At 46.3% G+C, this 17,032-nt stretch overlaps 1 protein-coding gene across 1 annotated transcript; it reads left to right on the forward strand.

Annotated features, from left to right (window-relative positions):
- The first annotated feature begins 1,167 nt into the window (after positions 1-1,167).
- nyap2b (neuronal tyrosine-phosphorylated phosphoinositide-3-kinase adaptor 2b) lies at positions 1,168-17,012 on the forward strand. Its single transcript, XM_057055999.1, has 8 exons — positions 1,168-1,712; positions 1,794-2,139; positions 4,311-4,512; positions 7,475-7,794; positions 9,976-11,043; positions 13,065-14,297; positions 14,394-14,485; positions 14,603-17,012. The coding sequence occupies exons 3-8, from the start codon at positions 4,334-4,336 to the stop codon at positions 14,888-14,890; spliced, it is 3,180 nt and encodes a 1,059-aa protein (XP_056911979.1). The 5' UTR covers positions 1,168-1,712; positions 1,794-2,139; positions 4,311-4,333; the 3' UTR covers positions 14,891-17,012.
- The last annotated feature ends 20 nt before the right edge of the window (positions 17,013-17,032 follow it).

The following is a 17,032-nucleotide window of genomic DNA, read 5'->3' on the forward strand; positions in this document are numbered from 1 at the left end:
TTTTGACAGGCCATTTGTGTCAGTGAGATCACAAACGTGGTGTTCTGTCATCCCCCTGTCTTCGCCCCCACCCCAACAGCCTGCTGTGATGATTAATGCCCCAGCGGTTCGTCCCCGATCCTGCTGAATGCCACACTAGTTGCTCTTTTTGGCTCCAACCCTTGTTTTCAACATCCCCCCTCCCCCATCCCACCCCCCCACCTCCCGTCTCACCACATGTTTGTGATAACTGATTTCGGTACCTCTGACTTACCACTCAGACCAGTGACCAGGAGGGTGGGGGCAGGTTTATATGGAGGGAAGGGTTGATGAAAACAACAGATCTCTGCCTCCCAATCCTTTTGTGTCGTCGGTGTTAATCCATCCAAGCAGACCCAGCCACGCCACCCGCCACTTCCCCACCCCCTCCCCGCCCGCCTCGCTCATCCTCCCTCAGCCGCTGCTCCGTGCAGTACACCCAGCACTCCCAGCTCACCAACACAGACCTGCAGGAACACACACTTGCTCCCCCAGATGGGGAATCATCAGCAGCACCCTCTCAACAACAAACGAAAATACAACTCGCGCTCAACTCCGTCCTTGCTTTCACCCCGTTTTTCTTGTTTGTTTGGGGTTTTTTTGTTTTGGGAACACAAACACATCCCACTCTTGCATCATGCTCAGCCTGTGTGTGTGTGTGTGTGTGTGTGTGTGAGTTTCTCCTTTTTTGTGTGTGATTTGAAGGCTTTTCTTTGTCTTTTTTCATTTGTTTTGACTACTGTACATGTAATGAAGGCAGCTGAGAGAGCAATGTGATGTCTTCACTGCAAGTGGTTCTGTTTCCTGGTCTTGTTTACAAGCGGTGGGCGGGGGCAGGGGTAGTGGTGGTGGTGGTGGTGTGGTGGGGGGGGTGCAGTGGTTGCGGGGGGAAAAGGAGGTTGCAGCTAATGAGGTCACACCCTGGCAACCTGGTGACTCCTCCCAGTCAGCCCCCCCCTCCCCTTCCTGCCTTTCTGATTTTTCCACTTGGCCCCCGATGAGAGTGCCCACCCACTCACCGCCCCCGCTTTACCCTCTGACAGGGGGAGAGAGAGAGGCAGATAGACAGACGAGAGAGAGAGAGCGAGAGAGAGAGAGAGAGAGAGAGAGAGAGAGAGAGAGAGAGAGATAGAGCGAGAGAGAGAGAGAGAGAGAGCTCTCCATGGTACTGAAGCAGAAAAACAACCCGGCTCAGTTACAGTACAGCTGCATGAGGGAGACACATGAGACACCGGAGACAAGACAACAAATAACAGAACACATGAGAGGAGTGATGAGAGTAAATCAAGATGAGTTGAAGAAGAACTAGTGAGGGAACGAGAAAAGTAGGGAGAAACGAAGCCAGGGAGAGCTGATGCCCTAAGCAAAGGTGACTACAGTAGGTGGTGGGCGTGTTCTTCTTGTGATCTATAGCCGGGAAGCCCGGCGTCATCTGCTCCGGCGCAGACAGACTGTACAGATCTGCGTGCACGAGGAGGACGGAGGAAGCCGGCCGGCAACGTCATGACTGAGACCGCGCTCCGCTCCAACTCTGCTCGGTCGCAACCTTCAGGGTGCCGCGCATGAGGAGTCCTCCCAGCGGTGAGGCGGTTTTGTCCTTCTGCACAGAAAAAACGGAGAGACGGAGATTCTGGGAAGAAAACAAACACTGCGAGTTCTGCGTCTGCAGCCTGATCCGGAGGGGGCAGCTTCACGTGAGTGCATGCACGTTTGGGTTTGTGTCAAACCTCTGGGTGCGGTCTGTTGCTGAGCCGGCGTTCACCTCTCACATGTAGCGTGTGCAGATGTGCGGAGCGGTGACGCCGGCAGCTGGATTGGAATTCGGTACCAACCGGTGCGGAGGGGTCGTGTCTCCTTTTGGTGTCCAGGGGAGAGAGCTGGCGACTGGACATTCGATGGCCTTCCTCCCCTCCAGTACCTGCCTTATCCTGTGGGACAGGGACTGCCTGTAACGAGCCAACCGTTTGGACCGTACAATGGAAGCACGCCTATGTGGATTTAACTGGAATAGCGCACCGGTGGCCCAGCAAAGGTCAGAGTTCACTAACGTGCACCGGAGGACGGGTCAGGGGAAGAGAGAAGACACATCTGTCCAGGAACAAGCAGGGACACAGCCCCTTTGTAAGTATGCATCCAAATCACAGCCACCTCGTGTGTGTTTGTCTTACAGGATAACCTTTTACCGTCTTCAGTTCTTCAGTTGTGTGGGAATGAGTTAAACAGGGATCTTTGCAAAGAGTGCGTCCGTTTGAGCAAAGTGAGAGTCTTAGACATCCCACACTGCAAAGAACTATTTCACGATGTTATTTGTGTTTGTTATTTTTGTCATCAAATATCAAGTTTAGACAATAAGCAAGAGACCATGAGATGTATTATGTTTACGAGGTTCTTCGCAAGAGCAGTGCAGTGTGTGTGTGTGTGTGTGTGTGCACCCGTGCATGCATATGTGGCTGTGGTTTTTTGGTCACCCCACAACCGACCTTACAATCTTTTTGACACTGCACCTTAAGAACATCCATGCCGCCCCTCTGCTCTGACGTGGTAGCCTGAAAACAGACGTGGTCGGCTAATTTCTTTTATTTTGGAGGCGGATTGCACCTTTGCTGTTGCAACTGTTGCAGCCTGCCTGGTGAACTCAGGCAAACGGGACAACAGGAGATGAGATGGGACTAAAAGAGACAAAATGCCGGCAGTGGGGGATTAAAACAGAGACGGGGAAATAAAAGCTGAGTGAAAAATTAAATTGGTTTCCTCACTGGACAGGTTTTGCGGAGATTAATAAATAAGAATTGCATTTTACAGCGATGAGTTGTGCGAGGACAAGCCAGCGCGAAGAGCAGGCTCGATAAAAACAGTGTGATAAACAAGCTGATTCTGGTGCACAGTGCTGCTGCTGGCTTATAGGGATTATGCAGGCTGGCTTAATTCAGCGCAAACAGTGTTTGAACTGTGCCTTTCCAAATTACACATGGTTCTGGTGCACCTCTTTTCTCTTCGGAAGCCAAGATTTGCTCAGTTTGTACAGTTTCAAATCTCTGGCCATGCCTGCGCTTAAGTGATAAGATGTGATTTTTCAGGGAGGGGGGGAGCAAAGAAACTTCCACACGACTTGACATCAGAATTACGTGCCCCGGAACGCCGCTCCTAGATGGCAAATCTGTCTGTTCACTTGGCTCTTATCAGTTTTTTCCTTATGCTAGTAAAACCTATACTAAGCGGCGTCGGGAGCATGTAGCGGCAAGTGGAATTGGCAGATAAACCCAATGACCTCAGCTGCACGCTGGACTCGCTGATAGACAGACAGGGAGATGGTGAAAATGGTCAGACAATGGCCGGTCTAGCAGTTGGCCCTGCACTCTCCATCTGGCAAGCACCCACTCCCCTCACCCCACTTGCTGCCCTTGCCTCCCTACACACAAACATATACACACGCCCCTCCCTTTGCCCACTCACACTCATTGCATCGCTAACACGTAAACACGCATGAAGTCTTAGGCTGATCTGAGAACACTGACCTACATAAATTCACGCGCTGTCTTCTCTGAAATCAGGCTTCTGAAATGTTGCATGTGCTGTGGCATATGCCATGCGGCACGGGCATGCATATTACACATGCATCCTCACAATCACAGCAGAAGTGTGAGGTGCAACTGTGTGTATCCCTCAAAAAAAAAAAACTTTTTTAATGCTTTCTAATGTTGCTGTGAGTGATTGTGCTGAGGATTTTACTCGAGATTGGTTGGCGGATCTATAGCGCATATATGCAAAAGCAAACATCACAGCCTAACAGGATTGCTTCTGTTAATCTCGGCGGTCCCACGAGTGCAGTGTTTTTTTCCCCTTCCAAGCCCAGCGCCTCGCACAACATATCACAAAACAACACAAGATGAAAGTCCGGTGTGTCGGTTTCATTCAGACACTCGCTCAGGAAGCGGAGGCCCCCACATCCGTGGAACCGAGAAGACGTCGTACCGAGTCACGGCCGGTTAGGATAGTAAAATGCTGAAAGGTGGGGTTGTGAAGTTGAACGATAGCTCCCTGGAGCCTTAGCACATTTATATGTTCACATGAGTGTGTGTGTGTGTGTGTGTGTGTGTGTGTGTGTGTGTGTGTGTGCAGTTCTCAATAAACAAAGATGTCGCAATACCTCTAGGAATGTGTTGCGTTTACAGAGGTGCACATGATGAATATTTGTGAAGGCCCACATCACAAAACATGATATTTGTGCACATGTGGTAAAAAAGGATACTTACTAACATGCTGTTTGTGTTTGTTTGGTTGGTTTCTTTTAGAATGCTGTGGAAACACTTGAAGAATGATGAGCTCCAAAGAAGAGGAAACGCTCCGTTTTTTCCAGTATGTTGAGGAAAACGGGCTGAGAGCTTACAATGGCCTGGTAGCTCAGAACTTGGACCACGCCAGGAATGAGAGAAACAGACTATTCCTGCAAGAGAAAAACGACAAAAAGAGAAAAAAGGAGGAAGCCATAAAGAGGTAAAGAATTTAATCAGACATATTGAACAAATGGTGACTCTGGGATAGTCCGACTTTAGTAGCCTGAAGTGAATGAACCTGCAGTTTTTGGACCAACTCCGGGACATCACAGGGTTCCCTACAGGACGAGGTGGAAGAGAAGTGGGACAAGTGGTTAGAGGGTCCCCGTGGCAATGGCTGGTTGCCATATTTTGGGGAAGGCAAATGTAGACTGGTGCACCCCTTGTTAATTAATTTTTCACTTTTAGACTGATTTGGGACTTGTTCCTGAATGGAGGTCAGCGCTGCTCCATTTTCCGAGTCCGGAATGACAACGGAAACTGGTGAATTGAGAATCATACATAACTGGCCCAAGATTACGTCACGTGTCCTGATGCACAAAAACTGTACCCCGACAAAACTGTACAGAGTAACACCACGGCGTGGAGTTTGTGAACTAGATGAACGCATGGATGAGGCGTTCTTGTGTTGTGGGGTAGACCACATGCTTCGAGTCACACAAGCCCACAAAAAGATCAATTTAGAGTGCAGTTCAAGGCAACATAAAGGTAACTTGTTGAGTATTAGAGATTTATTTTTGTATCTACCAAAATGATTAGAATATAAATAATTGCTACATCCACAGGAGAGTACTCAAAAATGAGCACAGCAGTTTAGAATTGAGTGTGTTTGTGCAACTGACTTGACCGATGTTAAGAAGGGAAGTATTCACACGCAGTCCTTTGTGGCTGCTTTTGCCTGGGAATTCCAAAATAGCTGTTCTTCACTTGCACGATCAAAGATGACTTAGACTTCAACTTTCTGCTAGAGGCATCAAAAAGACGTTGAGAGTTCTAAAATTAGCACCACCTCAGTCTATCTTGGACCACCTTTTAACAGTTGCCAGCAAAGCTGCACCACCCTCATTAGTAGGCTGATGTAGCGCTACAGTATGTTGGGTCGCTAGCAACTACTGTCTTGCTCTCTTTCTACAGCATATCAGCTGTTGCCATGACTGAAATATTTATACACAGGAGGATAAGTCTAAAAAATAACTGGATTTTTCATGAGGCCTATATAGGTCAATGAGACGACCCATTTTTCCTCTTAATGATGGAGGTGAGATGGAACGAGAGGACTTGTGTTCAGAAAAACGCACGAGTGGGCGAATACACGCGTGCTTTGTGAAACAGGGGAAGAAATGAGATCACGTTACCGGGGGGGAAAGGAGGATGAGCGAATGGCTTAAATGAGTTATGTTGAGAAGCAAGAGTGCTTGTTAGAGCAAATATGTTTAAGAGTGTGGCGGTGATGGAGTGGGGGAGACCTGTTAGAGGGAGAGATTAAGTGCGAGCTGAGTTGCAGGAGATGTGTTCTGCCTAGTGACAGCTGGAACAACCGCAGGCCAATCAGATCAGCGCGTTAGGTTTGAATGAGGCGGGCCTTCCTGCCTGCTGCTATCCAACTCTGGGTTTCTTTGATTGTATTTCATCAGCAAGTTATTAACACACACACACACACACAATTGCTGCACACAGACGTACTCTAGCGTGCAGCTCCACCCCCACCCCCATCCACCACACCACCACAATCAACACACCCACATTTACATATACTATATTTACATATGCATGCAAATTGTATTTTGCATTCGTTCTGCTCTACCGTGCACATTATCTTCCAATCAGACGGACATAAACAGACACATTCTTTTCCTGTTTCATGCCAGATCCATCCCAACTGCTCACAGTGCACCTGGTGGTCTGTCCTCCAGCCGATCACTGGGCAAATGTCCTATAAATAATCCTGTCACCGCCACTCGAGTCACAGTGACCCAACCGTCCACATGGGTTCCCGATGACACACCCAAAACATAGGCTAGGCAGAGGCTTCTAATTCTGCCCTTCTGACACTTGTGCCTAGATTCTACTGCACATTTTACTGTTAAGCTGAAATTTCACTCAAACATTGAAGTTTCCATGTTTAAACCTGTTACTCGATATTTACTTTAACCACCAAAATTAAAAAGAAATTAAAACTACAATGCCCCCATGGTTGAGTAGGATTCCTGTAATTACTGTAATACAGTGTTGCTATTTACATCTGAATAAAAGGCTGGTGATACGCACGTGCACTTTATTATTGTTTGGTGCTGGCAGCTGGTTTTGTGTCTGGTTTCTATGGGTACCATGTTGCTAGGCAAAGTTAAGCCCTTAACCAATGAACCCACCCCACCATGCACCTTCTGTTCAGCAGCTGGGCTGGAGGGAGGGTAGTCAGCAAAGTCACAGACAGCAGAAAACACACACGCACACATAGGCTTACACTAGAGAGCGATTTGGGAAGAAACGCATGCAAATTCATCCGGTTTCATGCCATTTGTTTAAACAAATCTCTGTCATGAAGCCCAGTCCAATCTGAAAGCGCATCAGCAGGTGAGCAGCACAGATCAGATATCTGTGTTTACTCTGCAGACCTGTCACGTCTTTTGTCCCGCAAACACAATCACATCGCTACCTCATTTGCAATGCACCCACACACACTCACACGCACACATGCTTAGAGCCCCTCCCCTTCCCTGCCACCACACACACCACTCAGATGTCATTAACACTCAATTCATGGCCAATCATCCATTTACAAGGATTGACTGTAAACAGACTGGGGCGCTTCCAAGCTGTAATCATGTATGTGCTGGTGTGATCATTGTCAGTCCCATCGGGGTTAAACGCAAATCAATGCTGTGGCCAGAAAGAAAAACTGTTTTTCTTTAGCGTTAACCTGTTGGTTGAGAGAACAACTGACAAAAGGAGCATTGTAAAAGATCTCTTAATGTTGTCAGTCCTATGACACTACCAGAGGGATTATGTCAAGCATATGCTCAATGTTTTGTTTAATGATAATCAAGATTTATTGTGTTCATTATATATTGCGGTACCTTGTCATCTTATCTTGCCCCATGTCTTTCCTATTTCCGCTTTAGGACGGGGGAGGACATAGCAACTGAGGGAAAGCACTTGCGCATAGGGTCCATTACCATGCCCGAACCCCAGGAACGCATGCCCATACCCCTCCCGCAGGCCCTCGCCTGTGGCCAGGCCTTCTCTGTACGCTCCCAGTCCCTCCACTCTGTGGGTGGTGGTGGCAACAGCGGGGGTGGAGGAGACGAGGAAGTGGGGAGCCCGACCTCTAGGAAACAACCCCCGCCCAAGCCCAGGAGGGACCCGGCCACCAAGCTGAGCATGTCGTCTGAGGCAGTGGACCACAGTCCCATGTCCACCTGCCGTGGGGACAGATGTGATGGTGAGTGGTGGTGGCACTTCACACTGAACGGCCGCACTATAAATAGCTGTTGTGACCTCCCCGACATTGCTTTTCCTACATCTAGATATTCATTGTACCTCAGTCAGGAGTCAGTGCTTAGAAAATAATTAGCTTAGGATTAATTATGCTCACGTTGGACCAAGAAATTGAATTCATGATCACATGTTTTTTACATATATATATATATGTATATAAAGCAGCAATCAAAACTGAGACTTTGAATGCGTTCAGTTTTAGCTGAAGGGGATACTTCTTTCACTATGTGACAGAGATGCTTAGATTGAGATCCATGATAATGAATCTACATTTGTTTCAGTGGATTTTCTCAAATCAATTATTTAATCAGTACATGTTTTTGTGGTCATTATTAAAATCAAATTGGTAAATCAGCTGAATTTTCAAAAAAAATTTGATTTAATGAGTCCAGAATGACATTCTCCATCAATCATACAGAGCCCTACATGATGTTATAAAACAGTTTAAACAGTTATCAGAAATATTGGTGTAGGTACCTGCACTGAGCATTTTAAAAAAAGAGGTATTGTGGCTCTGAAGCAGAAAAAAAAAGAAAAAGGCTGCAGAAAGATTTGACTCTGTTACCAATCAGACACATCGTTTGGGAGTCATCCAGCCTGGCTCAGATTGGTGGGGATCTCCGTGCACACAGATCTTCCTGGGCACCACGGCAACCATCCCACAGAAACAAGACCCCCTACATCCCAGCCAATCGCGGAATGGCCGAGCACCTCGAGCCAATGGGATTCGAGAGATGCTACAGTCTGACGTGTGCGAGCCAATCAGAGTCAGAGTGTGGGGGTGTCCCTGGATGAGGGAAGGGTTGCGTGCACTGTAGCTAGCGTTGTAGCGGGAAGGGGAGGAGCCTGTCAGTGTAGAATTCATTCAGGAGGAGCGATTGACCTAGATTTGTTTTCCCCAGGAGGAGAGGGGGTTGTGGGTAAACACATCCGCTACAGGGGGAGGGGGACAGGAGGGAGCGATGGATAGGAAAGGAGAGTTGGAGAAGAAGAGATGTTCGGAATGTTGGCTTCATCGTCATCAGAGTGGAAACAGAGACGTAAACCCACTCTAGCTACACATCAGTGTAATAACATAATGATCTGGTGATTATTCAAATCAGGAACACATTTCTGTGTGCACAGGCCTGAATAATTCCATTTTAATTAAACCCACAGGAATTCTGCTCTATCTAATAGCCACAAATTCTTTTTTTTTTAAAAATTGTCCGTTTGTGACAAAATTAGCATCATCAACGGATGATGACAAAAATGTCTGAACAATAAAACAATGACTCCATCCACAGGATGTCTTTGATTTCTTTCTATTGAATTTCAGAGCACAAGCCAACAGCTCTTTGCTGCCTTCAATCGGACACCCACACATAGTAGTATTTCCTGTGAAGATGAATACCTTATAAGATATAAAATGCATAGATAGCTGTCCTAATTTCTCGCTCTCGCTCTCTGAATGTGCAGCACGCGTACGCTTGCATGTGTGCGTGCGCCTCGTGACGGTAGTGAGTCATACAGTTACGGGAAGATGCATGTGTCTGGGCCATCTGCTATCTGAATTATTAAATGTGTAAAATCTGCAGTTTGAACGTTTTCTGACACAGTCCGCGTCTTTCTGACAGTTATTGTAGCTCGCCTGTGAGGCAAAAGGCCTTTCCAATAAAAAATATCTGAATACATCGCGCGCACCGATGTTAGTTGTATTGCCATCTGCTCTGCTTGAGCTGTGAAGTACAACAGTAACATAATTAGTAACCATGAATACTGTACAAACCTCTCTGCACCGCATCAGAAGAGATTCACACTGCAATGCTACGTCACTACAATATAAAAGAAGTGTGTGACCCAGATACTATACTCACATACTGCTCCACTGCTGTATACGTGACCTAGAAACATGCATATGCCACAAATATTCCCACATATCTGATTCAAGATTTTGCTCGCAGCTTTGTGAGTTGACCTACAGCTGACCCACAAAATTGCGGTAGGTGTGGCTGCAGCGTTGCAGCTTTGAATCACAGACGGTCCGGAAATTAGAGGGGGGGTTTTGTTTTTTTTTGCAGGTATCAGGTGCTTAATTATGATTAGGCGAATTTGTGGGTAAGACTTCTTCTCTGTGTTTTAACAGCTCAAGGATGCAGCGAGGATTGCAGGAGGGTGCCGCCACCCAAACCCAAAAGAAACCCCAACACGCAGCTCAGCGTTTCCTTCGACGAGTCGTACATCAAAAGTCACGGAAGCGGTGCGATTTGTCCTTCCAAGCACCTCCACCGTGTCGTATCCCCCAGCGAACTGAACGCGTCGCCCCAGAGCGACGAGAGCCCCACTGACGACTGTGAAGATGAGCCTGTCTACATAGAGATGGGGGGGATTGATGTGGGCTCACGAGAACCCTTGAAGAGTGAGGATGAGGAGCCAGGAGAGTCTGTGTATGAGGAGATGAAGTACCCAGCTCTTGATGATATGGAGTACCGCACCGACCCCGTGGGATGTCGCTCAGCATGCCCCACCCCTGCACCCTACGACCCCGAACCCCTCAGCCGCTGCTCCACCCCTCGAAACATTCCCCTCTGTGACATCCCCGCGCCCTTTCCCAATTTGCTCACTCACCGACCTCCTCTGCTGGTCTTTCCACCAGCGCCAGCTCAGTGCTCCCCTAATTCAGATGAGTCCCCCCTCACTCCTCTAGATGTAACCAAACTGCCCATGCTTGAGAATCAGTCCTACAGCAAATCTCCAACATCCTCCGCTGAGCCACCTCCCTCTGCACACCTTCGTAGGGAGCTCACCGCCACTCCAACCCTGACTGTGTCTGGACGCTCCTCGGCGCCTCCTCTTCCTTGCACCCTCTACAAATCCTCCTCGTCCTCATATCAGCGCAGTCACTCCGCTTGCCCTTCGCCGGTCAGCATGGGACGCTGTCTCACCCCTCTCAGCCTCATGCGGACGCCCCCCTATGACACCCCGATGCCATTCCCAGGGGGGCTGCCCCGTAGCGCCTCTGCCACCCCTCACGGGAAAGGCTCGCCGCCCCAAGACGGCGCTGGCCGTCTCCACGGCTCTATGCAGAACGTGTCAACGGCCCGTTCGCGGACGCCCACCAGCCCGTTAGACGAGCTGACCAACCTGTTCACCACCGGCAGGAACATGCTGAAGAAAAACTCGAGTGGCCGAAAATCTAAAGAGCCTGGAGAAAGTGAGTCAAATGCGGGTACATTTTAATGTGTGTTCAACAGTGTTTTTAATTTCTTGTTTATGAGATTCACAAGTACCTACAGAAAGTATTGCTTCCACCACACCGCTCAGGGTGACTGTGGCATTCCACAACCTTCCATTTGTATAATCTAGGTTCAGCGAGCCAAGTCTGATGGAGATCATATGATCTAATCTGAGGGGATTATGAAAAAAGCAGACAGCAGGGCCTTCAAACCTACTCATGGCATTAGGCCACCAGGCAGTATTACTTTTAAATATGTAAACATCATGCTTAAATACAGATCACTCGCCACACTCTAGGTTTGGCCACTATGACTGAAAAGGAAAAAAAGATTTGCTTGTAACTGATAATAATTAGTTTAAAACTGCATGTCACATTAACATGATTACATAAAGGCACAAGTCTTTTTTATGTAATAAAAGAGTAATGACTGCAGGCATAAACATACGTAAAATGCATTAACAGTGTAATTTATTAACAGGATAAGATCAATTTTGTCAAGTATTATTTTATGAAAAAAATATGATGAATGGAATAATATAATGTCCTTTAATGTCCTATATTTGACATATAGATTCAGAATTACACCCTTTTTGAAACCGTAGCTGGAAGTTATAAAAGATTTTGATGGTCAGAAATAGTTCCACCAAGTACTTTTTGCACATACATCTTAAACAGCTACACACATTCATACTTATTCGATGCTCATAGCAACTACAACATAGCAACAGTGCAGTGAGGAGGAATTCTGAGATTGTTATTTGCAGATTCTCTGTCTGTGGGTAATGCAGCCAATCACAGCTCAGGGCACAGCGGTGTTGAGTGGAGCAATGAGCTCCTGATGCGGAACTTCCACAGCTCTAAACTCACATCTACAACAGATCCGAGCTTTTTGATGTTTTTCCTGTCCAATCAGCTCACACTTGAGTTATGATTAAGCCAATCAGGTAGCGGTGGCAGCTGGGCAGACATCAGTGGAGGCTGAGAGAAATAATGATGCTACTTTCACTTCCGGGACGAGCACATCAATCTATCTAAGAGATCTCCGTGAGGCAAACTGTGGGATTTACTGATTCAAATCATGTTACAATATAATTGTTTAGTTCCTTCATTGACAGTGTTTACATCAAACTGCTTGCATTTGTTGTCTATATATCAAGGGGTGGGCAGTACTGGGCTGCTATTTTAGCACTTTTCCACAGCATGATGCTAAAGGGCTCTCATGCTGTGTCTGAGACTGGCTGCAGTAACACATGCTGTAATGAGCACAGGATGAATGGAGGTTAATTTCTTTTCTTCCCTTCTGAGGCAGCAACAGCTACTCTGACCCACTTACCAACTGGTTGGCACACACACAAACACACACACGCACACGTACACACACAATGTTGATACATGGAAGGCAAAGCCCCTATTAAAGCTGCGCAAAAGAAAAAACATGGAAGTCAGTCATGCACATGAATTATATTATTATCATCAGTAGTAGTAGTAGCAGTAGTAGTATTGGTAGTGGTAGTAGTAGTAGTAGTAGTAGTAGTAGTAGTAGTAGTAGTAGTAGTAGTAGTAGTAGTAGTATTTGTGCAGTGATTCTGTGAACATCATGCACACATACAGTAGGTTGCACCATTATAATCCTAAAATAATCTTAACACATAAACTCCATAAATATTAACTCAAAATGTCTATCTTTTAATAAACTGACTATAAAAACACCATAGTGCACTATATTGAACCACAGTCCTATTTAGTGCACTGCGTCAATGGCTGTTGAGCGACACCTAGCGACAAAGTGGGTGTACTACAGATGATTTGTGATACAATAAGAACCACAGAAAAACAGAATTATCAGTGAAATAGCTCATCTCTTTGATAGGTTGAAATGTTACAGTGAGCTTAAATAGTTCAATAGTTTTAGCTTTACTTTGGCATAATGGATTTTTTCAATGCAGTATATAGTCAACTGTAGCAGTATTGAATGTTGCTTGATTTACGTTTTGCAGCAGAGTCCAAAAGCAAGTCTCACAGCGAGTCCAGGCGAGAAGGGAAGGAGCGGCACAGTCACAGCAAGGAGTCCAAACGTGAGTCGAAGGATCGTCACAGCAAAGACTCCTCGCACCGGAAAGAGAGAGACAAAGACAGAGACAAAGAAAAGGACAAAGAACGAGGCAGCAGCAATGTGGAACCACTGCCCCACCGGCGTAACAGTAAAGATCGCACTGGTAGCAATGTAGAAGCACCACATGTTCGTAGGGATAGCAGGGACCAAAGTTACAACAGCGCAGAGCCTTTGCCATTGAGAAGAGACTCTAAGGACAGAGGGTGCAGCAACGGTGACCTGATGGCAAGGAGAGACAGCAAAGATCGGAACACGGGGCCAGTGATGGACCCTTTGCTGAGACAGGATAGCAAAGACAGGGAAAGACTGATAGATCACCCACCTGAGCTGCTACCAAGACAAGACAGCAAGGAAAGGACAAGAAACGGTGCAGATTGTAGACATGAAAGCAGAGAGAGACTGCTAGATCATCCCCCCGAGCTGTTACCAAGACAGGATAGTAAGGAAAAGACCAGAAATGGCATGGACTCAAAGCACGAAAGCAGAGACAAGCCACCTGAGCTTCTGCCCCGACAAGACAGTAAAGACAGGGTCAGAAACGGGGCAGAATACAGGCATGAAAACAAGGACCACCGTCTTGATCTGTTGCCCCGCCAGGATAGCAAAGAGAGAGTTAGGAATGACATAGAGCATAGACATGAAGGAAGAATAGACCAGCCACCTGAGATCCTTCCCCGACAAGAAATATGCAGAAGCAGCAACAGCAAGGACAGAGCTGGATACAACACAGAATCAAAGCTTGAGGGAAGAGATCGGAGCTGCCACAATGGAGATCTTCCTCCTCCCCTGCTACCCAAGCAGGAGGGTAAGGATCAGAGAACTGGACTGGAAACCAGGCGAGACAGCAAAGACAGAAGTCTGAATGGCTCAGACCAGCATCACTACGATGTCAAGAGCACAAAGAGCCCGTCGGAATATAAGTGTGACAATAAAGACCGGGGTTACCGATTAGACGGCACGCCCAGACGAGACAACAGAGCCAATCACAGCCTGGACCAATCAAAAGCACAAGAGAGGAATGGCCACGCTGTGTCGGGGCAGCATTCATCCACAACAACACCTACTCATCATGGGAGAACATCTGGAAGCCCGCCAATGACAATGGGAACAGGCAGTGGTGAGTCTGGAGCATAGACGCAGAGATTACTGATATGGTAGAAAGCATTAAAATGGGTGTGCACTTTAAACACTGTAATTTGTCCTCCCTTTGCAGCACCTAAGTATGGCCGCTCACCTTCCCTGCCTGCTAATCCCTCCCCGATGGGAACACCACAAAGAAAAGCAGCAGAGACACAGCAGAGTCAGGTATGGAACAAATCAGGACTGTGGTGCCAACATCTAATAATGTTAGGCAGCAAGTTAGCGAAACTAACTAATGTTAGCGAAACTCTCTTGTACTGACATCTTGTCTCTGGCCGTCAGATGCCGCAAATGCCATGGATGTGTGGAGACACAACTATGCTGGAACAGATCGAGAGAAAACGCACCCTCTGCATGGAGATTCGCTCCAGACAACATCCACACCTTCAGAAACTGCTCGAAAGGCCTTCACCATCAGACAGGAGTGAGGAGAGGCACCAAGATCGGAATCAGTGCAAGCAAGACAATTTATCAGCCCTTCCCAGCTGGGCGAAAAACAATGGGGCCAAAAAGATCCGTCCTCCACCCTACCCTACGCAGACAACTGTGTTCTGGGACACAGCCATCTGACTATGATGACACACTTACACCTCCCCCCCATTTCATCCCCCAATTACCCACATTCCCACATTCCACTGTGTTGTGCTGATTCTTCCCTGCAACATCAGGGGTATCAGAACACCCGCTAAGAGCACTAGGGGGCAGTACTTGCTGATGTCAACGGTGGTTACCATAGCAATATCTCCACTCTTTCAGGTCGTCATGTTTTCTTATCATCACTGGTGATATTTGATATTTTTCTATTTCCTGTGATTGGATTCTTGTAATATAATGAGTAGAATAGATATTTGATGAATAGATATTTTCTAAATGAGATGGCAATTAAAAGCAGCTTAAATCATATATAGTAGATGTAGATGTAATCTAATGTTTCTTTTTATCTTTTTTTTTTGGTTATTTTACATTTGAAAGCATAATCTATTAAGACTTGTACCGTAGTAGCATAATTTTCTTATGCCCAAATTGTTGTGCTCATAAGCACTTGAATGGACTATGTAATTATGTCTAGATGTACTTAACATTTTCACTCGTACAATATATACCAAGTTTAGGAGTTAACGTCGACGTGCTTTAGATTCCAGTGGCCTCCACGCCCGGTCTAGTATGCTCGGAAATGTACAACGAATGACAGAAAAAAAAAAGAGCTTGCTTCCGCAGTGTAGCAGTGTAATCACTATGTCGAAGCCTTTTGAAAAGGTTTACTTGTTTTATTGGTAAGCGTGTTGGCTGGGATGTCATAATGGATGGCGAAAGCGTGAAATGTTTTGCTGTATGCTCAGCTACACAACGAGTGTGGATTCGGGGGGGGGTTAGTCAATTAGAACACACAATATTAACAGTGTCATTTTCACAAACCAACCAAAGCCTGTCAAAAGCAAGCAACGGGTGAGGTTGCACTCTAGACAGTTGGTTCTCTAAAATGAGGTTGGTGGCAATAGCTGGTGAGTGCCAGTGCCACGCACACTGCACGCCCCATGATATAGTGTAGATACTTGATGCCAATGACCAGCCTGTACAATCAACACCTGAGCTTTTAGGACATTTCTTAATTCACTGCAGATTATAATAGCCATATGCACCTGCTTAGGAGGTATCTACCAAGATTATGCTTGTATATTATATATTTTTTGACAAGGTAAAAGGTAGCTGCGCCATGCTAGTTTTAATCTATCGGGCAAAGAGATAAAGTCTCAGGACGCTCATCTACAATTGGTTGTCCCTGACAACATTTCTAATCGAATTGGCTGGCAACCATTCCAGATATCGAACCATTTAAGGACCTACGGTACAACATGGCAACAGCTCAGCTCTACCCAGTCAAGCAGACAGGGGTCGCACAAAAGCCTACGAAGGCTCGAGGCATTGTTAAAAACTAAACAGAGAAAAACAACAAAAAATCTTTTAAGTAAATTACCGTAACTGCACTACCCATCATAAACCACTGCATTTAATCAGGCTGATAACTTTCAGTACATATTCCTCTCCCCCAGCTCTCTCCCACTACCTCAGCCTCCTGCTTATAGATATAATATATATAATTGGTTATCTTTAGCACATTAAAATGCATCATTGATATTGCCAAAATAGTACGGGTCTGACAAAGAGGTTAGCCCCTCAAGAGTGGAGTGCAAGTGCAGTAGTCATGTTTTAGTTTTGAGTAATGTGACAGCGATCCCTCTGGGACAGCGTGGGTGAGACTGAGTGCATGTGTCTGTGTGAAAGAGGGGAGGGCATTGTGTATGTGTGTGTATGAGAGAGAGAGAGAGAGAGAGTGTGTGAAAGAGAGGGAGTGTGTGCTACACTGTATGCAAGCTGAATCTATATAAATGATTGTTTTCAGACATTCACTTTGCCCCATCCATGGTGTCAGTGGGTGCTGGTTGGAAATGTAATAATGATGATGTACAATCTTTTTTGTGTGTATAAACGTGCACTGTGAAAAGGTAGAGAGAGCACCGCACTGTCAGAGTCCTCTGTCGAATTGCACTGAGTGTTCTCTTGTTTTCTGTACTTAAAAAAAGAAAAGAAAAGCGGAAAAAAAGATGTTTGAAGATGGGGGGAAAGTACTGTATTTCTGATTGTCACATGGGTTATGTTGAGAGAAATAAATAAATATGAACTTGAAACCTGCTATGGAATACAGTCAAAATT

The sequence above is a fragment of the Takifugu flavidus genome, chromosome 15 (assembly GCF_003711565.1).
Source record: "Takifugu flavidus isolate HTHZ2018 chromosome 15, ASM371156v2, whole genome shotgun sequence".
Taxonomy (NCBI): Eukaryota; Metazoa; Chordata; class Actinopteri; order Tetraodontiformes; family Tetraodontidae; genus Takifugu; species Takifugu flavidus.

Excerpts from the sequence above, each read along its gene's own strand:
- nyap2b (XM_057055999.1), top strand. The coding sequence starts at position 4,334 with ATGATGAGCTCCAAAGAAGAGGAAACGCTCCGTTTTTTCCAGTATGTT. Across the intron at positions 4,513-7,474 it reads AAGGAGGAAGCCATAAAGAG|GACGGGGGAGGACATAGCAA; the intron begins GTAAAGAATTTA and ends TTTCCGCTTTAG. Across the intron at positions 14,486-14,602 it reads CAGAGACACAGCAGAGTCAG|ATGCCGCAAATGCCATGGAT; the intron begins GTATGGAACAAA and ends TCTGGCCGTCAG.